At 37.8% G+C, this 23,096-nt stretch overlaps 1 protein-coding gene across 4 annotated transcripts in view; it reads right to left on the bottom strand.

Annotated features, from left to right (window-relative positions):
- MSRB3 (methionine sulfoxide reductase B3) overlaps positions 1–23,096 on the bottom strand; it is a 196,782-nt gene that overhangs the window by 16,110 nt on the left and 157,576 nt on the right. For all 4 annotated transcript variants that reach the window (XR_013482742.1, XM_020990201.2, XM_020990199.2 and 1 more), the window contains one exon: positions 1,005–1,102. Coding sequence is in view for 3 of the 4 variants with exons in the window: in XM_020990201.2 (XP_020845860.1) it covers positions 1,005–1,102 (98 nt within the window). In the remaining variant the exon portion in view is untranslated. The remainder of the gene's footprint in view (positions 1–1,004; positions 1,103–23,096) is intronic.

Genomic DNA, 23,096 nt, shown 5'->3' with positions numbered 1-23,096 from the left:
CTAAGTGGAATAGGATGAGAGCTATATCATCCCTTTTATCTAGGCTGCTACTAGAATTGTACCAAAGGATGCTTTCCAGAAGCCTATAGATTATAAGCTTATGTCCTGATGCTTTTGTTTTCCAACTACAAAAAACACATAATAGTAGGACAGCAACTCGTCTCAAGATCATTTCTATCTGAACTTTTATCATCGATAAAGATGAGAAGAATGAGATTATGTTAATACCAACAACAATGATGAGGTCATGATATGCAACATTTCTGAATATGCCCCCTTTAAGGTGTACAAAGTGCTTCACTGTAGCATCTTTGTCAGATATGGAATGCAAATTTTATAGTAATATGTCTACCAGCTAATAAGGTTGCTGCAAACATCAAATGAGAACATTAGGGTTGGTTTTTTTTTCCCCTAATCATAAAGCACTACAGAAATATAAGTTCCTATGGTCAGTGCTGGTTTTGTTATCCCAATTATTATTCATCCTGAAAGGGAGGGGAGTATATTTTTACACTAGAAAGAGTAATTTATGGGGTAAATTACATTATGAATGGACCAAGAATGAGGCACCAAAGGAGAGGGTGGGGAGAACCAAACACACACTTAGATTAAGCCTGTTTTGAGGGCTTCAGAGACTGGTATGCAGAGAATGGAACATTTCCAAAAGAGGCATTGTGCCCAAGTGTTAGGAAGTGGACAAGGCTGAGAGGGAACAGTATTTCCCACATTAGGCCAAGTAAGGATTTATTAGGGATCCTCAGATGCCTTAAGGACACAGTTCACTCCTTGAGGTCTGAGGTAAGTGAAGTTGATCTTCCTCCCTTCTTTCCTCTTTACTCCTTGTCACCACCACCACCCCCTCACTTTTATTAAGTTGGTCATCTGTCACCCTTGTAAGTGATCATTTGGCCTTGGTAACTTTACCTGACACAATCACAAGTCTTGGGTGCATTTCCCAATGCAGGTAAAAGTTGTATTTTGAATTTCGCATGTTGTTAACTGACCTGAGAGCAGCTTGTTTCGACCCTATGCATCCCATGGGAAAAGTCATCAGTGAATGTAATTGCATCTGAATTTATCACATCATGGAATGAGGGCCAACCTGGGGAGAAAGGTACAAGAACACAAAGAGTGAGAATGAGATAAATGGCTTTCAGTTACAAATGTAATTTTAAAGACATACTACACATAGGAAAGGCAGCTAAGTGGTACAGTAGATAAAACACAGGGCCAAGAGTCAGGCAGGCTCATCTTCATGAGTTCAAATCTGGCCTCAGACACTTATTAGCTGTGTGACCCTGGGCAGTTTTTTCATCCATAAAATGAGCTGGAGAAGGAAATGGCAAACCACTCCCCAGTATCTTTACCAAGAAAACCCCAAATGAGGTCGCGAAGAATCAGACACAACTGAAAAAAAACATAGTACAGAAATCCTTAATATATGACTCACACTTAACTTGAAGGGGGGAAAAAAGAAAGCATAACATAGCTAACAAAAGATGATAGATAAATGACAGAAGATAAGGGATGAGATAAAATAGATGATGGTAGAGGGAGAGATGGGTGATAGATTGACAGAGATGATAACAGATAATAGATAAATGATAGATCAACAGATAAAACATAATAGATGATAGATAAAAGATGTATAAATAGATAGTTTGGCTACAAAGTGATGAAATTTTGTGGCTATTTTCATTTTCAAAGTGCTGAATGTGATGCTCAGAACTGGTAGATTCAAAACCCTCATAAATAAACTCATATCTTCTTGAAGTATTGAAATAAAATTTTTTCTTATGTCTATTACCTTTTTAAGTTATTTATTGACATCAATGTGGTATTTTGCTACAATGCACTAGTACCCAAGCGATGACTACAATTTCAAACATGTTGAAATAATGAAAAAGTAGGTAACAGGGTTAAGTCAAAGAGACTCTGATCAAATCTAACCTTGAATGCACCTCACCCTTAATGAAGGTGTTTTCCAATGATCTGCACAAGAGACTCTATAAAGAATCACCAGTCCCATTCCCTGTGTTCTATCTCAAAGGGTAATTAATGTTATACTATAGTTTGTGTTTTCTTCCATTAAATGCATGCACACATTATTTTACACACATACCTATACAGAGAGGTAGGGGAGAATAAAACAATATACATGAAAATAATTTACTATCATCAAGTTGGAAACATCCCAAAGATGAGTCAACACTGGGGAAACAATTAGCACAATTAATCCTATAAGCATATAAATGACAAAGATTACAAAAACCACATAGTTATTTCAAAAGGTACATAACCTTTAACAAAATTCTGCCTTTAACAAAACATGAAACTCACTTATTTTAAAACTTCTAAAAATATAGGCATAGAAGAGACTTTCTTTAACCTACCAAGACACATAAAAGATTTAGATAAATACTTTTTTACAGAAACAGGGACAGAAACAATTAAAAAAATATTCACAGCTCAGCTCATGTTTGGACTGAATCACTATAATAAAAGTGACATTACTACCTAAAATAACTTATAGATTTAGTGCTATGCCAATGGAATAGTTTCACAGAACTAGAAAAAAAATAGTAATTAATTTGATTTCAATGCATGAAAGGTCCAGAATCCCAAGGGAAATAATGAGAAATATTAATGAAGGGGCTTAGCATTCCTAGATCTTAAGCTATGTTATAGTAGAGTAGTCATCAAAACTATCTGCTACTGGTTAAGAGGAAAGAAGATAAATGGAACAGACAATATAAGCAAGAAATAAGCAGTTGAAAGCATTAGTCTGATGTTTTATAGAGCCAAGGACATCAATTGTTAGGTAAAGGACTCTATTTTTTACAAGAATTACTTAGAAAACTGTAAAGCAGTTTGGCAGAAACTAAGTTTGGACTAACATCTTACACAATATACCACCATGAGCTCAAAATTAACCTAACCAGATGAAACCTGAAGTTCCTCACTACTCTGAGTGAAAGATGGCTTGAGTAGCCAAATTCTTTCAAGGCAGACCCTTGTACTCTTCCATTTTGGGATTCCCAGCACCCCAAATCACAAATGGATAGAAATAAGTTTTCAAAAGAAGATGGTCCGCTAGTGTTTCATTTTGTTCTGATGCCAAGCTTGAACCACCAGACCAGCCTGAATTAGAGCTACCCCACAACAGGGAGAAATGTATATCAAGGCTGAAAAGACAGAATGGGGCTAGGTTGTGAAGGGATATAAAAATTAAACAATTTTATCCTAGAGATAATAGGGAGCCACTGAAATTTATTGAGTAAGGGGTTGTGACTTGATAAGAACTGTACTCAAGGCATGAAAGATGGGTTAGATAGGGTGAAAGTTGGAAAGGGAGGCCAATTTTGGAATTCTTTTAAATGGTCTAGCTAAGAAGTGGAAGGCATGAAATAAGATGCTTACTGTGTGGTTAGAAAAAAAGGAGTCAAATGCAAAAGATATTAGGAGATAGAAATGGTAATATTTTGCAATGGACTAACTACGTGGGTTGAGGGAAGTAAGGGAGAAGGTAAAGAAAGGAGTATAATGCCAACATTACAAACTTAGAGAGTGGAGGAGTAGAGATACCTCTGACAAAAATACGGAAGTTTGGAAGAGAAATTGGTTTTAGGGGAAAGATAATTAGTTCAGCTTGCACATGTTGAGTTTGAGATGTCTCCAGAGTGTCATAAAGGATTAGGTCAAGTGAGATGGGATGGAAGTCCTCAAATGGTTTCAGTGTGTACTATTTAAGCATTGATGCTTGAAAAGTGAAATTTGTTTGTTTACCTTGGCACCATCTAAACACTGGGGGGGACTCTGAGAAAAAGAAGCATTATGGGGATTAACATTTCAAAACTAATATGAAACGGACAATGTACCTTTCGAGCTGGGGAGGAAATTCATTCAGTAAACATTCAATATACTGCCTAAGGCTTACAGATGGGAAGGTCTAAAAGAAAACTAGTGAGCAGCATTAAAAACTCTGCAGCTCTTGGGTTATTATTCATCTTTTAAAAAAAGACTCACATGACTTCCTTTTAAGATGGTTATGTCTTAGCTGTGTCCAATTCCCCTGACAAATATCCTGATAAGATTTAAAAGGGTACCAAATTAAACAAAGACCAAGAAAACTAAAGGAAAACACCACTAAGCTCCTTTGCTCAGTCCAGGACTACCCAAGGTGTCCAAAAAACCTTTGGGTGTTTGAAGCACAGATGCACCTTTGAAGCCATGGACAATATTAATTTTAAAAAGCCTGAAGCCAACAGGATCTTAACCAAAATTTGGCAAGGGTCAAAAGCAGTTTCTGATAGATTACTTCTCCAGAAGATTGACAGGACTCTGCCCCCAGATAGTCTGCACTTACAATGGGGTGCTCCAAGAGGCTCGAAGTCACTTTGGCTTCAAAATCCTGAAAGGGCCATTGGATGAAACAAAGCCAGTTGCCAGTAGGAGACTGCTCAAGGAAATGGAGAAGTGGCTTGTCCAGACAGCCTATAGCAGGGAACCTGAGTTTCCTTAATATAAAATGGTGATACTTCTCAAAGTTGTTGTAAGGATCAAATGAGTTAATATTTGTCAAGCACTTAGCAGAGTGATTGACATATACTAGGTGCTACATAAATGCTTATTCCCTTCTCTTTCCCTATATGAATGTAACTAAATGGTATTGGGCCATAATAAATAGCAAAAGAGCTGAATTCAGAGAAAGCTGGAAAGAGTTGTACAGCCTGATACAGAGTAAATGATTGGAACCAGAACAATTTCTACAGTGAAGGATTTGAGAACCACGGTAGATAAGAGTGACCAATCACATCTTCAGAAAACTGATAAAGAATGCTTCCCACCTCTTGGCAGAGAGCTGTCTAGCAGGGGCGCAGAATGAGGTAAGCATCTTCAGATATGGCCAGTGTGTGACTCTGTTCTGCTTGACCATTTGTATTTGTCATAAGAGAATGTTTTTGTTGGCAGGAAAGATGGGTGGGATGAGGGAGCAGGTGAATAAAAGCATCAGTGAAACATTAAAACAATACACAGAAGAGAGCACGAGGAAATTCAGCAGAAGCCACATAAGTAGGACAGTTTTGTAACTATTGTATTATATTTAATAGACACAAACCACAACTAATATTCATTCATTGTTTCATGCACAATTCTCTTTTTCTGTTCTCTGTATCGAAATTCTCATATCTGTTGGTGTTGGTTAAACTCACAATAATAGTGAAAACACAATTTTAAAAAGAAAGAGAAGCACATTTAACCCCTCAGTAAGATAAACAAAAGGCAGGGCGGGACTTCCTTTTAGCAGTCCTTAAAAAGGGAATATCCTTACAAACCTCCCTGGACAGCTCAGATGAATTCATTTTCTTTCATTCATTTCTGAAATAATTATTAAGTACCTACTACACATAAAACCAAGGTGAGTCACTATTGACAATCAAACTAAGGAAGGCCTTCATCTACAATAAATGGCTGAAAATACCCAGTGATGACAGTACTTTGAACAAGGAATTCCCCCCATCATGTGAAAGTATTTAAAGGAGGAACTCTTCACTGCTGTAAAAATCCTCAAAGGAAACCCTGCCCCCACTCCTAATAACAAGGAAATTGCTTCAAAGGCTGATATGCAGAGACTGGAGCAATCTGTGTCTTGTTGAGAAAATTATCTTGAGCAAAAGGGTTGGGGGGGATGTGTTTATGTCAGTTTTGACATTAAAGAAAGATCATCCATCCTCCTCCTTTTCGCTTTTTGCTTTTGCTTTTGGTCTTCCCATCTAACAAAATATTATTTGTTTTGGATGCAGTCCACATTCTTTTAAAAGGAAAGTCATGTGAAAACCTGCATAAACAGGACTGGTGTGCCCCTCCCCCAATATACTCTTTTGTTTCTCTTTGATGGGGCTAGATTTGGGCCTATTATCTTATTTCCAAGCACTGTTCTTTTCAAGTAGTCACCCATTATTCTCAAGAATCCAGACGCTACTTGCAAACATAAATAAATGAATTTCTTCTCCTTGATGAATTTACATAATATATATATATATATATATGCATATATATATACACACACATATATATACATATATACACATATATACATATATATATACAGAGAGAGAGAGAGAGGGAGGAGAGAGAGAGAGAGAGAGAGAGAGAGAGAGAGAGAGAGAGAGAGCGCTCATCTGTTTTACAGTAAAAGTAAAGAGACCCTTAGCTCCCATGCAAGCACTATGGCTAACAATATAATAAAGGAAAGACAAGTTTTATTTTATTCAACTGACTCAAAGTACTTGTAGCCAAGATTATGAATAGTCACAACAACTTTTCTTCCTGCTCTTTTTTTACCTTCCTTTTAGACATCCCTCCAGACCGTTTGGGATGGATGTCCCACCATAAAGGAAAAGAACTGGGGGTTTCTAGGGGGGCAAACCTCTTCTCACATACTTGCAGTTCCATATAAGAACAGTATTAATAAAGATCAAGGACAAGGTTTGCTTCTGTGAATCATGGCTCTGTCCATTGCTACTTCTTGGCTTTGGCTCCTATTTGACCAACTTTTAGGGAGATGATGAAAAGTTTCACTTGAGACATCATCATCAGTACACATGTAGTGCTTTAAGGTTTACAGAGCACTCTACAAATTTTATTTTACCAAAACAATAACTCTGGGAGGTAGATGCTATTATTATTCCCATTTTATAGATGAGGAAACTGAGGCAGATACCAATTGAGTGATTTGTCTAGTGTCACACAGTGAGTGTCTGAAGCCAGATTTGAATTCTGGTCTAGCACTTTAAACACTATATCACCTTAGGGTTTCCTTCCTGCATCTGGTAACTCAATTCAGGACCATTCCTGAAGTATAATAGTAGAAACCTACATACTATCATTAACAATAACAACAACAACATTTAAAAAGAAGGCAGCCAGGTGGCTCAGTGGATAGAGCGGTGGGCTCAGAGTCAGGAAGACCTGAGTTCAAATCCAGCTTCAGATACTTACTAGCTGCGTGACCCTGGGCAAGTCACTTAACCTCTTTTTGCCTTAACCTACTAAAGAAGGAAATGGCAAACCACTCTAGGATCTTTGCCAAGAAAACTCCATGGATAGTATGGTCCATGGGGTCACAAATCTGACATGACTGAATAACAACATTTAAGTAGTACTTTACATATGCTAACTCAGTGGGTCCTTCAGACAATAACCCTGTGAGGTGAGTTGTTATCATCCCCATTTTACAGATGAAGAAACAGATTAAGTGACTTGCCCAAGGTTACCCAGATAGTAAGTCTCTGAGGCAGGATTTTAACTCAGATCTCCTTGATTAGGCAACACTAAGATGCCTAATGTGTGACCTTATAAAAGTCACATCTAGCCAAAAATGTCTCCTTCACCATCCTGCCTAGATACAGCCTTCCATGTTGACATGTCCTAAAGCATTCACCATTAGAGTAAGGACTTCAAGTCAGATAACAAATGTCTCTCTCTTCCTTGCCCAAATCATATTTTCAAGTCCTTCAAAGTCCATTTAGAGAGTCTCACCTGCTCCAGGAAGTCTTCACTTCCCCTGAGAAACAACTTCTCCCTTTGACTTCTATTGCATACACAGAGTCATGTCACAGACTTAGAACTGGAAGGGCCCTTCCGGGTTATCTAGTCTAAGCCCTTTCATCTTATCAATGAGGAGAGTAAGGCCCAGAGCAGTTGTGATTCACCTACAGTCACAAGGTCAGGAACTTGCAGAGTCCGGCTTTGTATTCAGGTTTTCCTGTTTCTTTTTTCTTTTTTTTTTTTTTGCTTTTTGTTTGTTTGTTTGTTTTTAGGCAATTGGGGTTAAGTGACTTGCCCAGGGTCACACAGCTAGTAAGTGTCAAGTGTTTGGTCTGAGGCTGCATTTGAACTCAGGTCCTCCTGACTTCAGGGCCTGTGCTCTATCCACTGCGCCACCTAGCTGCCCCCAGGTCTCCCTGTTTCTAAACGCAGTACAGTTATCCCTTCCACACTGCAGGTGCTAGAGGCACAGTGATATGGAAAAATCTGTATAAAAATTTTTAGCCCTCCCTTTGAACCAGAACAGTTTGAATTTTTTTCTTTTTCTTTTATGGAGCGTTTATAGTACTTTATTATAAAATTTGGCTTAAGTATTTGGTCATAGTCTCTGTGTTGTCTGCTTCGTGTGTTGTCTGCTGTTTCCACAAAACTCCCCCAAAATTCCCATTTAATTTCTTATGCTCACCTGCAATATATCAAAACCTTGATGGGGAAAGTCACGATATGGAGGGGATAACTGCATTCCTTCTCCTGTGCCATGCTGCTTCCTGCACCATTCATTTCTTGTTGGCACTCATAACATGCTTGTTAATATCATTATGCATTTTGGGGGGGCTAGGCAATGGGGTTAAGTGACTTGCCCAGGGTCACACAGCTAGTAAGTGTTATATGTCTGAGGCCACATTTGAACTCAGGTTCTCCTGAATCCAGGGCCAGTGCTCTATCCCCTGAGCCACCTAGCTGCCCCCTCATCATCCATTTTTTATGGTATGAGTCCTGTATCCCAAACATAAGTGCAAAAGTATCAAGGGGCTCTAATTTATTCATTTCAGCATTCCCTGGCACCCAAGAAATCAATCAATACAGAGTAAAAAAGCAGCAAGCATTTGCTGATGTGGTTCAGTTCTGTCTAGCTCTTCATGAGCTCCTGGACCACAGCACACCAGGCCCTTCTGTCCTCCACTATCTCCCAAAGTCTATCCAAGTTCATATTTGTTGCTTCTATGACACCCTATCCTTCGCATCCTTTGGCCTTCAGTCTTTCCAAACATCAGGGTATTTTCAATTGAGTCCCATCTTGTCATCATGTGGCTAAAGCATTCAAGCTTCTGCTTCAGCATTTGTCCTTCTAATGAAGGGTCTGAATTAATTTCTTTAAGTATTTAATTCAGGCCATAGCAAGCATTTATGACACCCCAACTATGCATGAATCATTGTTCTAAGACTGAAAAAGCCAAAAGTGAAACACTCCCTGTCCTCAAGAAGTTTACACCCTATTTGGGGAGAGAACATGGACATATATGAATATACACAAAATGAATACAAGCTAGTTTTGGGAAAGACAGCACTGGCAGCTGAGGGGCAGGAGGAAGGGAGATATGCAAGAAAAGCTTAAAGAAGATGTTGCTATTTGAACTGAGTATTGAAGGAAAGCAAGTATTTTAAGAAGCAGAAGGAAGGAAGGAGTGCATGCTAGCATGGGACATGGTCAATGCAATGGAGATAAGAATCAAATAGGAACAGCTAGGTGGTGCAATGGATAGAGCACTGAGTGTAGAGTCAGGAATCTGGCCGCAGACACTTGCTAGCTGTGTGACCCTGGGCAAGTCACTTAACTCTGCCTCAGTTTCCTCATCTGTAAATGGGCCGGTGAAGGAAATGGCAAACCACTCGAGTGTCTCTGCCAAGAAAACCCCAAATGAGGTCATGAGGAGTAGAACATGATTGAAAAATGACTCAACAACAACAAAGAGTCGAATTGTGGTGTGTGCAATACAGTAAACAGACCAATAGAGTTGGATCACAGAGTACATGGAGGGGAATAAAAGGTAAGAAGCCTGGCATTGTAAATGGAAGGAAGGTTCCAAGCAGAAGGGCTACCTCTTCATTAAAGACTAAAATAAAGGACTAAATGCGGCTGACTTTCAAATCTGTATCTCCTGTTCAAACTCCCCATCTGGAATCTATCTGGAATTTGCTTCTCCACCTGAAATCAGCAAACATCCATGAGGATGTCGCACTGGCCCTTCAAATGCAACACTATTTAATACAAGCTAATTATCTTCCCTTCTAAACCTGCTCCACCTTCTAGTTTCATTATGATTCAGTGAATAATTGTTTATTGATTTACTGAGTACATCTTTGTTTATTGCTTTTATTCCTGGGTCAGATTAGACCCCAACAAGAAAAGAATAAATGGTTCTTTTCCCAAGATGAGGCACCTGGGTTGACAGCACATTGATCCTCAAGTCAGAAAGACTGAGTTCAAATCTGGCCTCAGACACTGGCTTAAGTGTGTCCCTGGACTCAACTATCAAACAGGGATAATAATACCACCTACCTCTCAGAACTGCTATGAGAAGAAAATGAAATAATGTTTGCAAAGTGCTTACTTAGCACAGTCCCTGGCACATAGTAAAAACTCAATGAAATCCTTATTTTCTTCTTTCCTCCTATTAAACCACAACTGTACTAATCGGGAACAATGAGTGACCTCAGACTTTGCTTACTAATGCCTTAGAATGGATAATTTACCAAATTAGCTACTTGCTGTCTTGGAAGAAATAGAAAATATGGTTCCCAGGAAAGGAGATTACAATACAACTAAATTTCAGTGATGGAGCAAGGACTTGACAGAGATGGATTCTGGATGTTAGCAGCAGTGGTATGTGCCAGAAACATCAAGTCTGAGCTAACTGGGGACCCAGGGGAGAGAACAAAAGAGAGTGAAAAGAGAAGCTAAAAGTGCACTGAGAAGGGGAGATGCTAGAATAAATTTTATCTTTACAGTTTGGGCTAACATCCACCCTCTTCATAGGAAAAAAATAACTTTAGTGTTCTACTTTAATCGCAAATAATGCAAATGAATTAATTCTAAAAAGTGTTTGAGTACAATGTTACATTGTACTAAGCAATGGGGATACAAATGGAAAAAGCACCACAGACCCTGATCTCCAGGCCCTCAGCCTCTAGTTAAGAAGCAACATACAGACAATGTGTGATACAAATTATCTTTCTTAGTCATCTGAACTATTTCCTACCCCTTCCTTGACACATAGACTTTATGACTTTAGCATTATTTCGCACAGTTACAAATTGAATGGTAGATAAAAACAGAAAGAACACACCTCAGGGGTTCAATGAATCTTGGAGTTAGGGGGAAGTGTAGAAGTCCCACCCAATGTTGGAATTCTTTTTATAATATCTCCAAAAGATGAGTATCTAGTATCTGGCTAAATATTTCTGGCAATGGGGACCTTATTTTGCAGGTCTGCTTTTTGTATTATTGCACTGCTTTAAATAGTTAGGAAGTTCTCCTCTATGTTGAATCACAATCTATAGTTTCATATACTGGTAATATTTCTACTGTCTGGAATAACACAATGTAAGCCTACTCTCTCTTCCACATGACAGCCTTCAAATACCTAAAATCTTTTTAGCAAGTCCCAACCTCTACCTTCTTAGTTTTTTTTTTTTTCAGGCTAAACATCCCCAGCCCCATCTAACATTTCTCATAAGACATGGCATCCAGACATATCCCATCTCCTCCTCCTCCCTCATTCTGGTCACTTTTTTTTCCTGTATAACCTCCAATTTATTAATGTCCTTCTTAAAATGGAGTGTCTAGAACTAAATATAATACTCTGCTATTTTGCCAGTCCAGAGCAAAAGTGATATTATTATCTCCCATGATCTGGACCCTATGCCTCTATATAAAGAGTATAAAATAAAATTATTACACACACACACACACACACACACACACACACTTACATACATGCTTGTAATAAAAATATAGGCAACCAAAATACCTAGGCTTTTTTTTATTTTTCACATGCACTGTCAAGCAAAATTCTTTTCATCTTTTAACTAAAATGCCTAGGGTTTGTTGTTTTTTTTTTCAGATGTACTGCTATCCAACCAGGTCTCCCCTATCTTGTATTTGCTCCATTGATTTTTTTTAAACTACTATTGTAGTTTGGTTCAAGAAATATAAAATCTAGGTAAAGATTTAAGTAATCCTCCCTATTGCTTGGAATACGGTTGATGAAAAACCAATCAATCAACAAATATCTATTGAAGATCTAACATGTGCAGGCTGACTGTGCTTTCTATTAGAGGGTTGTAGAAAGAGTTCCTACCCTCAATACAACAATTAAGTATCTATTACGTGGAAACAAGATATTCACAGAAGTACTGTCCTGATGTCTAATCATGAGCTGGAGGTAAGTCAGGTTGCTAGAAAATTATGCAAGTAGAAAATAAATTGAAAAGACCTTAATTAGGATCCTAGAATTTGGTCTGAAGGCCAAGAGACATTTGTGGTGAAGTTCACTACCAAAAGATGTGAGAATGATAATGAACTTTTTGGTCATGGCAAATTATAAAACAGATAGATGAATAACAGAAAAGGGGACAGAGTAAAGTTATTCAATACTCAGACCAGCTACAAAAATTGATTTAATTTTTGATATTCTCGTTCCCAAATCTTTGTCCAATGACTAATGAGATGACATTCCACTGGAGGGACAGAATTACATCCATATCAACAGGCTTGCTATAAAGGAAACTAGAAGACACGAAGATAGTACAACTAAATGGAAGCATGATTTACAGGATCTCCTCATACAGACAAATCAAGGAATCAACAGAAATACTTTTATTGTGTGCTAAAATACAATGAGAAACACTATTTTGTGAGTTTTGTTGTCATTTCAACTTGCGGTACTCACAATAAGCATCCATAAGCCTATATACCAAAATCTGTTGCAAAGATTAAAGAAAAAGAAATTGTGAATAATTTGATAAGATTCTCCAAGCCAAGTCAATACATACCTTGGTAATTAAAAATTTCAAATGACTCAGGAGTTTAAAATGTCAGAAAATATGATTTGTGTTAAAGAAGTGAGAAAGGCCAAGGCTTAACAGACGACTCTTTCCTGTATATCCTAAGCACTTTCTTTTTTCTCAAAGGGAATAAGAGGCACTAGATGTGACATAATGTAAAAGTGACTATTATCTTTCACACAGAAAATGATTGGTTAGTTACCCATTGTCTACTGACTAGTTAGTCAGTGGTCATTTGATCTTGCTGTTTTGTTTTTTAATCTGGACTTGTGATTTCATCAATGTAAAGAATTCCTAATGAGGAAATCCCCTCTACCAATACTCATAAGTAACTACTCTTCAGCTATAGTCTTAGAGTTACCTAACCCTAACAATGCTTTCCTTTTGCACTTATAATCCACCTAGATCCTATCCCATCTCTCTTTTCCTCTTCCAAACTCCAGGGGGAAAAAAACCACTTGTATTTGAGACCTCTACTTCACTACTTACTACATCTCTTTAATTTGTCACCATCTGGCTTTTGCCCCTATCACTCTATTGAAACGATTTTCTCCAAAGACATCAATGACCTAATTGCTAAATTAAATCAATTATTTTAGTCCTCATCATCCTTGACCTCTCTCTCTCTCTCTCTCCACTGCTTCTGATATTGCTAACCATTCTCACCTACCGGATATTTTCTCCTACCTTGACTTTGAAGACATCACAATCTTGGTTCTCCTCCTACGTCTCCCTCTGACCTCTTTAATCACTCTTTCTCTGTCTCCTCATCCTTTTTCTACCCTATTACAGACATTGTTACTGAGTAGTCTCTCAGTGGTTCCAGTTTTCTTTCTTTACATTGTTTTCTGGAAATCTCATTCACTCCAAAAGTTTCAGTTACCATTTGTATGAAGTTGATCCCCAGTCATGAATTCCAGGCCTGCATTACCAGTTACCTTGAGAACAAATACATCTGGATATATCATTGACCTTTCAAACTCAACATGGTCAAACTCAAGTCTATGATCATCTGGACTAAACCAATTCCTCTGAATTTCATTTTTGGAGGGTCTTTGATCTTACCATTCAACTTTGCTCACAAATGTATGGTTTTCTCCAACTCTTTTCTTATCCTCACCACTAACATTCACTCAGTTATCAGCTCCTATCAAATCTAGTTCTACAAAATCTCTCCCATCTATTCATTCCTCTCTAATCCACCACTTCTCTAGCAGATTACCTCAGTGCTATGTGCCTGCACTATTCCCATATCCTCCTAATAAATCTTTCTCCTCACTCTCTTTACTCTAATTCATTTTTAACACCATAACCAGAATAATCCTCTGTTCAAAAATCTTTGATGTTCAGTCATTTTAGTCATGTCCAGCTTCCTGTGACCCCATTTGGGGATTTTCTTGGCAAAGATACTGGAGTGTTTTGCCATTTCTTTCTCCAGCTCATTTTACAGATGAGAAAACTGAGGCAAACAGGGTTAAGTGACTTGCCCAGGGTCACACAGCTAGTAAGTATCTGAGGCCAGATTTGAACTCAGGAAGATGAATCTTCCTGACTCCAGGCCCTGCACTCTCCACTGTACCACATAACGTATATGATAAATTATATGTAATATTAATAATAAAATGTAAATCTTATATTCTCCCCTCTAGCAAAAGTACTTTAGTGGCTGTTCTTGAATGAACTCTGTACCCTTTCCTCCATCTCCACACTTTTTATTCATGTCATTCTGTATTCCTAAAAATACTTTGCTCTCTTGCTTCATGACAGAGGAATGATCTAGCATTTAAACTTATCTGTGAACAATTTTGGAGCAGGATGATGAAAAATTATAAGTAGCATTAGCCTAAAAACACCAGTTAAAATAATTGAGGAGAAAATGGCCTATAGACTAAAGAAAGTAAGATCATGCAGCCAATGTTTCCTTTGAAAACAGGACAACAAATGGATAAAAGTGGAATAGAATTTCTGATGTTTCTATATTGATCTATCTCATCATCAACAACAGCGGAACTACCAGATTTAGACCCCACACCCCAGTACCCAATGTTAAGAAGTGGCAGCCACACTTAAGAAGATAAAGTTGTAAGAACAGTTGGACTGAATCCACACACAGAAGAAATCCATAGGCAACAGAAGTACAAAGACACTCAGGAGCAGATTTTCAAGATATTTTATTAAGGAGAATATTCTAAAGTAATGAAAAAAATCAGAGCAGTTCGATTCATAAGTAAATGTGAAATGAGAAAATATCAGCAATTTTCTTATTCATAGAAAACCTTCATGAGAATTTTCTATGAAAAAACAGAGTGTTCTTATTGAAAATATAAAGAGAAAAGAAGCAGCAGGCTTTCACACACAATTTTCTACAGCAAGCCACGTCTTCAAAGTCATACAATTGTCTGAGAGTCAATTGAACAAATCAAAAATATCCTGGCATTTGACCTTGAATAGACCTTTGAAGTCAACTAGATCAGATGAGGAAAATGAGACCCAGAGAGGTAAAAATGACTTAAGACAAAAGAGATAGCAATGAACAGAAATGAAATCCATGCCAGTTATCTGATTCCAAATCCAGTTCCACATCTAGCATAAACATTTGACTTAGAACAAAATATGTGATAAAGGTTTAGGTGGCACAGTGGATAGAGAGCTGGGCCTGGATTCAAGAAGACTCTTCAAATCCAGCCTCAGATACTTACTATCTGTGTGACCTTGGACAAGTCATTTAACCCTGCTTGCCTCAGTTTCCTCACCTGTAAAATGAGTTGGAGAAGGAAATGGCAAACCATTCCAGTATCTCTGCCAAGAAAACCCCCCAAAGGGGTCATGAAGAGTCGGACATGACTGAAACTACTGAACAACAAACAAATTGTCTCCTATGCATCTTATTGCAAGATTCTGTGACGGAAGTAACCGTGGAATGAATTTTATTCAAGAATCACTGAATAATAAGCAAAGTATTGAAAATAGTGTTCACCAGTATCATGGAAGACATCCAGTGCAAAAAGTCCTCAGAAAAACGGGGTTTCCCAGAGTGGATAGAGCACCAGCCTTAAAGTTAGGAGGACCTGAGTTCAAATCTGGCCTCAGACCAAACACTTGACACTTACTAGCTCTGTGACCCTGGGCAAGTCACTTAACCCCAATTGCACGAAAGAAAGAAAGAAAGAAAGAAAGAAAGAAAGAAAGAAAGAAAGAAAGAAAGAAAGAAAGAAAGAAGAAAGAAGAAAGAAAGAAAGAAAGAAAGAAAGAAAGAGAAAAACAGGGTTTCCTCATCAAAGACAAGGTTTCTCAGATGTTCTTGCTTATAGAAGGTATCACAGTGATAGTACAGAGTCCTGGAATATAAAGGGGCCTCCTTGAGAAGAAACAAGGCTATTCGAAAGAGATCAGTTTAGCCATCCTCGATATAAGGGGAAATCAAATGATATATTTTTCATTCACTCTACACATATTGGCCAGATCAATGAGTTTGTCCATCAGAACACATACCTTGGATAGACACTAGAAGTAGAAAACTGAGCTCTGCTTGGAGAACAAGAGATAATATACCAACCAATCAACAAGTGTTTATTAAATGTGTCAGGCACTTAACAGACACCCAGAGATAGATGCAACATGCAAAGATCAAAACAATCCCTGCTCACAAAAAGATTACACTCTAATTGGAGAGATGACTCGTGTATGGTATATGTAAGTGTGTATGTATATCCACACATTTACGAAGCATAAAGTGAATAGATTCAAAGCAGTTAAATATGCACCAGTATAAAAGACATACATAGTAATTAAATGTAAGATCATTTGGAAAGGAGAGAACTGGGAGTGGGGCAGGCATGGGAAAAGGCTTCAGGTAAAAGATGGCGTTTGAGCTCCATCTTACATAAGAAGGCAAAGGTAGAATGTCATGTGTGAGGAACAAAGAAAAGGGCAGTTTGGCCAAATCACAGTGTAAAGGGAGCAATAAAATACAAGGCACTGGAAATACAGGTTGGGGACAGGTTGTGTAGGGCTTTAAAAGCTAAACAGAGGAGTTTATCTTTTATCTTTGAAGCAATAGGAAGCCAAATCAGCATGGGAGTCTGTGTTTCAGGAAAATTATTTAAGTTAGCAGTGTATAGAAGGGACTGGAATGGGAAGAGACTTGAGGCAGAGAAACCAATTAGGAAGAAAGTTATCGTAATAATTTAGCCAAGAGGTGTGATGGCCTGAAGGAAAGTAGTAGTTGTGTGTGTGGAGAAGAGGTCTGATATGAGAAAGGGAGTTAGAAGGTAGAAATTGCAAAACCTTGCAACTGACTGGACATGTGAGCTGGAGAAAGAGTGAGGAGTCTAAGGATTACAAGGATATTATTAGCCGGACAGGCTGGAAGAATGGTGTGATTGACAAAAACAGGGAAGTTTTGAAGATGAGAGGGTTTGATAGTGAGTTTAATGTTGGACGTGTTGAGTTTGAGATGTCTCTGGGACACGCAGTTTAAAATGCTCAATAGGCAATCGGTGATAATGGGAATGACGCTCAGGGGAGAAACTGCAGCTATGTATACATATAGATTCATCTATCTTATCTATCAATCTATGTATGAGTCATCTATATAAAGATATAAATACACCTGGCAGCTGATTAAGTTATCCAAAGAGAATGCTGAAGGAGAAAAGAGATTGGCATAGGACAGAAACTTGGGGAACACCAAAATTTAGGGGGCTTGTTATTTGTGATGAGCCAGCAAAAGAAAATGAAGAGTGGTCACAGAGGTAGGAGGATAACTAGGAGGAAGTAACCTATCAAAAACATATTCAGGAGGGACAGGGCAGTCAAAAGTTTCAAATGAAGCAGAGAAGTAGAGAAGGATGAGGACTGAGAAAAGATTCTCAGATTCAGCAAGTAAGAATCATCGACACCTCTGGACCATTTCATTGAACACCTTTTGAGTTGAGTAAAGAGGCTGGAAACCAAACCGCAAAGCGTTAAGTAGTGAATGAGAGAGAAAATGGAGGCAGTGAATTTAGATACTTTTTTCAAAGCACGTGGCTGAGAAAGGGAGGGGAGCTATATGATGTTAGCTTCAAGGGATGGTAGGGTCTAGTGAGTGTTTATTTTTTTTTAAATGGAGGAGACCTGAGCATTTCCCAAAGGCAATAAGGAAGGAACTGACAGATAAGGAGAGGAGAGGCTGAGGACTTGTGGTGAGGGTGATCATTGAGATCCAAATCTGCTGGAGAAGATGAGATGATGGGATTAAGTGCACATATAGAAGGGCTGGCTTTGGCAAGGAGAAGGGTCACTTCTTTGTCAGAAACTAAGGCAAAAGAGTACAACAATTTTAAGGGGTTTTGAGACGAAGCGAATGAGGCTTCACATTGAATGGCTTCGATTTTCTCAGTAAAGTAAGAGTCAGAGAGAAAAAAGAAAGAGACAGGCAGACAGAGACAGAGAGTCAGAGAAATGGGATAATGGGAGGGAGGTATTGGAGAAAGGAAAGGGTTTGAAGCAGGTTTTATGGGAAGTGAGGAAGGGAATCAGGGAGGAATAAGAGGACTGCTTTGCTGCAATGGAGGTCAGTTCAAAGAAGGAAGAGGAACAGATGTAAATATCCACTGCTTGGTATATCTATACACAAATGGGGAAAGTATGGGCAATAAATGAAGTAAATGATAGATCCATACAAAAGAATATAAATTTGACCTCAAAGGTATCATCACTGATATTTGGTGAAATGGGACTTATGACTGAAATATGGCAATAGAAGGGCATCTTATTCAAAGGGAGGCACTATAACATAGTTTCCTCAAAGTCAGGGAGACCAGGGTTCTAGGTCTACCTCTGACCTGGATTTGTGACCCTGGGTGAGTTTATTTTTCTGTGCTCTCAGACAACTCTTTGAAAGAAATTGCAGAAAAGCTGTTGATCCGAGTTGATAAAAGCTCCCTAGACTGATGAAATCCTAGGTCCAAACCTTCCTCCCCCAAAAAAGGAATAGAGGAAATAATGCCATGGTACTGTAAATTAACAAGATATACTCAGGTGATTAGGTCCATGAACCCAAGCAGGCAAGCTTGGCAAAGAGCGTTAATGAGTCATTGTTCCAATGGAAGCAATGAGAAGAACAGTCCTTCTGGTTCTGATGCTGACAAATAATGACAAACTGTAAGTGGAAATAATGGAAACCTTGGTAGTAAAAGACCACTTGCAATGGGAGATGACAAAGGTGGGGGACAGTAACTGATGTTATTTCCTTTTCTTTAAGAAGGACCAGGATTTTCAAAGCAGAAGACAGAAGAAAATTGATTAACAGGAAGGTGAAACTCAAGATAAATGAGGAAATAGTAAGAGAGACTCTATTTGCCCTCAGTGAATTCAAATAACCCAGATCCAGACAAACCGCATTCCAGGATATTGGGAGTAGGGGGTGGGTGGGAAACTGGATGACTGCTGTAGTAGTCAGTGGTTTCCGAAAAATCATGGACAAAAAAAAAGTACATAAGTTAGGAAGACAAGAAGATGAAGACTATTTCAGTTTTTGGAAAAAGAAAGAGGGTGGCATCTGCTACAAGCTGATAATGAGCTTTACACTGAAATCTCTGAGTAATGACCAATGGTGCTGTTATGGAGTATGTAGTCAGTAATCCCACAAATTCATCAAATGTCTTTACTTAGTGTTGGGTGAAAAGGGGGGTGATAGGGAGTCTTACTCTGCCATATGTTTGGACTCTGTGGAATTATCAAGAACATGACCGTCAATTTCATTTGCTTCTGGATAGAAGCAATGTATTTCTACATAACCATGCCAGGATGCTGGCCAACTATCATCAAACTCTTTGCCATTTTCCAAAGCAGCTATTTTAAGCCCACAAATCTGCTCAGGTTCCAGTGAGGTAACTGAATTATTTACTAGCATACTTAAGAGTACAGTTCTATTGCCTGCAACTGTGTAATTTAGCAGCATTCTATTCTCATCACCAGAAAATGTGTGGTATTTATTAGTAAACAGGGAGGAGATAAGTAGGTTTTTAATATATAGTCCTTTCACTATTGCAAAATTGTTGGGGGGGGCAGGGAAAGCCTAGTTTAGAAATAACTGTAGCATACAACAACAGGAACTCAAAAGAAACAAAACTAAGAAATGTGAAATATTGGTTGTTATTATGACATCTGAATAAAGGATTTGGGGGGGGGGAAGACTAAACATAGGCACTGAGTGAAATAACTATAACATAAATACAGAGGTTCCAGGCAAATTTTGAGTCAGTATCTCTTGCATCTCCCCCTATGCTCTACTCCCATAATAGCCTTTCTAGATTAGGGCCTCATCTCTTCCCCTATTTACTATTTTGATAGCTTCCTGATTGGTCTTCCCACCTCCAATCCATCCCTTCTCTGACATTCTCCACATCCCACTATCTCTGCATGCTTGTTAATACTTTACTAAGAACAAGTCACTATTCTATTAGAAATTTTTCAGTGGTTCCACACTACCTACTGAACAGAAGAAAAATTCCCAATCCAGGCATTTGAAGCTCATTGCAATACGGCTCCAGGCTCCACTGCCCTTTACCATTCCACATCCCAAACAAACCGTATTACATCCATTCTCCATCTTCATTCTGCCCTCTCTCATTGCCTTACCTTTTCTCATGCTGTCCTCCATGGAATGTCTCTGCTTTCTTTCAAAGCCTAACTTAGATGCTACCTTCTTCATGAAGTCATATGAGAATGACCTCTCTCCAGCAATTTCTCACAGCTCTTTACTCAGGTTTCTACTTGCAATATATCATATTTTCCCTAATATCTCAGTTATTTACATTATTGTTCTTTCCCCATCAGAAAGTAAGTTTGAGATCAATCATATCTATCTTTAGACTATGTTACTTCATATATCAGATGAGAAGAATGGGGAGAAGGTGCCCCCTAAACCTGCCAATATGGTTTTATTCATTAAATCCTTTCTTTCACTATAATAATTCATCATCATCATCATATCACATAATATTTCACCGACTAATCTCAAAATCTGACTTAATTAACAATCAATCATTTAATTTGAGCCTAGCTACTACTGGAGCACTGGTCAGGGTGGGGTAATCAGGGAGAAACAAAGGATTTCTTCTTCCCATCCTGTTTGTTCTATGGATGTTAATCATCTTTTCCAAGCACCAAATTAAAAATACACCTCATTTATTTTGTCTGCTTATCAAATGATGATGCATTCTTTAAAAATGTTCATTAAGAATTTCAAATGTAGAACCCACAAATCCTTATCTTCCATAATCATTCCAGGCATTTGGTCCCATTAAGGACAATATGACTAAAGATTGTCAAGAGCAACATAGGTACCCCTTGAGCAATGTGAACATCTGGTACTGATACTCTTTGGAGATTAATAATGTAACTTATTGTAGCAGGCTTTACTAATTCCTTGGGGTACTGTACAGAATTTTTAAATGGCTCCAAACACACAAGATCAGTAATTGGGGATGGATTTCCTCTATGATGGGCTCAAGGTTTCAAACATTTCTGAAACTCCAATCCTAAAGAAGCCCACTTCCTTATTTCCCTTTGTGAATGGAGCTATGAATTATTCCCTTTTTGGTTCAGGTTCAATAAAGCTACTGAACTCAACCCATTTCAGTCAAAAGGAGGGGAGTGGGCCTTTATTTTCCCCGGCCTGAACAGCGTCTTTTCTTAGTTTAAATCATAGTTAGTGTTCTTAAATATATCTTCCACATAAGTCAATTGTAGACCTTCAGCATCAAAGGATCCGAGTAACATCAGTGGAAAACCATAACCTTTAGCCATCATTTTTAAATGCCATTAAAAAATGTCTCTCAAACGGGTTTTAAATTTAGTGTTGACCTAGTAACCTCAATCCAAAAGCATTCAACTTGAGCTGATTGTTTTATTTTGCTTCCAAAACCTCTCCAATTCAGTGAAGAATTGGTTAGGATACTCCACAAGAGGTTTACTGTTTGTATAGAATTTATTAGCTACGTTAGACAGGAAAAAGGTGATTTGGGTTGGTTACTGAGTGAAGATTATTTACTGTGTTTAACTGACCCTGAAAATACCAGGAGGAAAATAGGATGAGAAGACTCAAAGAAATAAGATTGTCTTCTCTGTCTCACGAAATATGAAATAGAATTAAAACAATGACCAATTCAACCGTAGTACTGAATCACATCTATTTATGACAGACCTTTATTTGGGGCCCTTTGTCTAATCACCATCAAAATCCTTTCTTTAGGTAAGCACTAGAAAACTTCAAAATGTCTCCCAACTACATCCCTGATGAGAATGGAAGCATATTTATTCTCCAAATTATTCTATGGAATTGAAGCAATTTTCTCAAAATGAAATCTCTCTTAACCTGGAGAAAATTGTTGATCCCATGACATAATGGGCTTTCTTTTATGACAATCTGAAATAAAGTATTACTTCTCAAAAGTCTCCTCGAGTGTGAATCTGTGTGTCTATATCTATATTTATACTTAGACATATACTCTATACATGTGCATATACATGTATATGTATGTATATGTATATGTATCTGAAGGGTTGGTCTATGTTAACTCTTTAAGATGTATTAAAACTTTACCTCCCCAACCACAATTTTAAATACACTCTTTGGAAATCTGTCTCAGATGGACATTTAGAAAGAGAACAGATTGCTGGGAAAAGCTATTAAAAACAAATCTTTTGGAGGAAAAACATTGCTTAGAATTGTTTACATGACAAAAGATGTTTTGCATTTGCAGCAGACACATGGCAAGATTGAAGTAATTTATCAAACATTGTTCACTCACCATTATATTAAAATTTTTCAATGTTACATTAAAAAGCCACAAATCAATTCACATCAAACAAAATGCACTATGAATAATCCATAGCCATATTTAGATAACTATCCCTCTTTGATAAATTCATTATGGAAAATTTTCACTATCACCTTACACAAATTCTTATTTTATCATTCTGGCATTTGGGGCAATGCCTACTTGCTTGTATTTTTAAACACTTTGCATCACAAAAATTTTTTGAAAGTCATAAAAACTGCTCATATAAAAATGCATAAGCAATCTAAATCATAGAATTTAGGCATGTTTTGGTAGATTATAGTGAGAAATATTAGTATATGAAATTCAAAGTTTATGATACCTTGAAGGTGAATCAATTCCATTTGGAAAGTATTTATTAAGCACCTTCTATGTACAAGACACCGTATTCATTACTTGTGGTATGAAGACAAAAATAAAACAACTAGGGAAAACTGCACATCACATATAAACAAATATGGACATAGTAAACACAAAGAAATTGAGAGTGAATAGAGGAAAGCATTAAAACTAGAAAGATCAAGAAACTGTTTAAGGAATAGCTCTACATCACCAAAGAAGCTAGGGATTCAGAGATGTAGAACTGAGGAAGATGATTTCTAGCATGAGGGAAAGCATATGCTAAAGTACAGAACAAGGGGAGGAAAT

The sequence above is a fragment of the Phascolarctos cinereus genome, unplaced genomic scaffold, assembly GCF_003287225.1.
Source record: "Phascolarctos cinereus isolate Bilbo 61053 unplaced genomic scaffold, phaCin_HiC Scaffold_1;HRSCAF=81, whole genome shotgun sequence".
Lineage (NCBI taxonomy): Eukaryota > Metazoa > Chordata > Mammalia > Diprotodontia > Phascolarctidae > Phascolarctos > Phascolarctos cinereus.
Note: the sequence above shows the minus strand (reverse complement) of the source record. Positions and strands in the feature narration are given on the sequence as shown.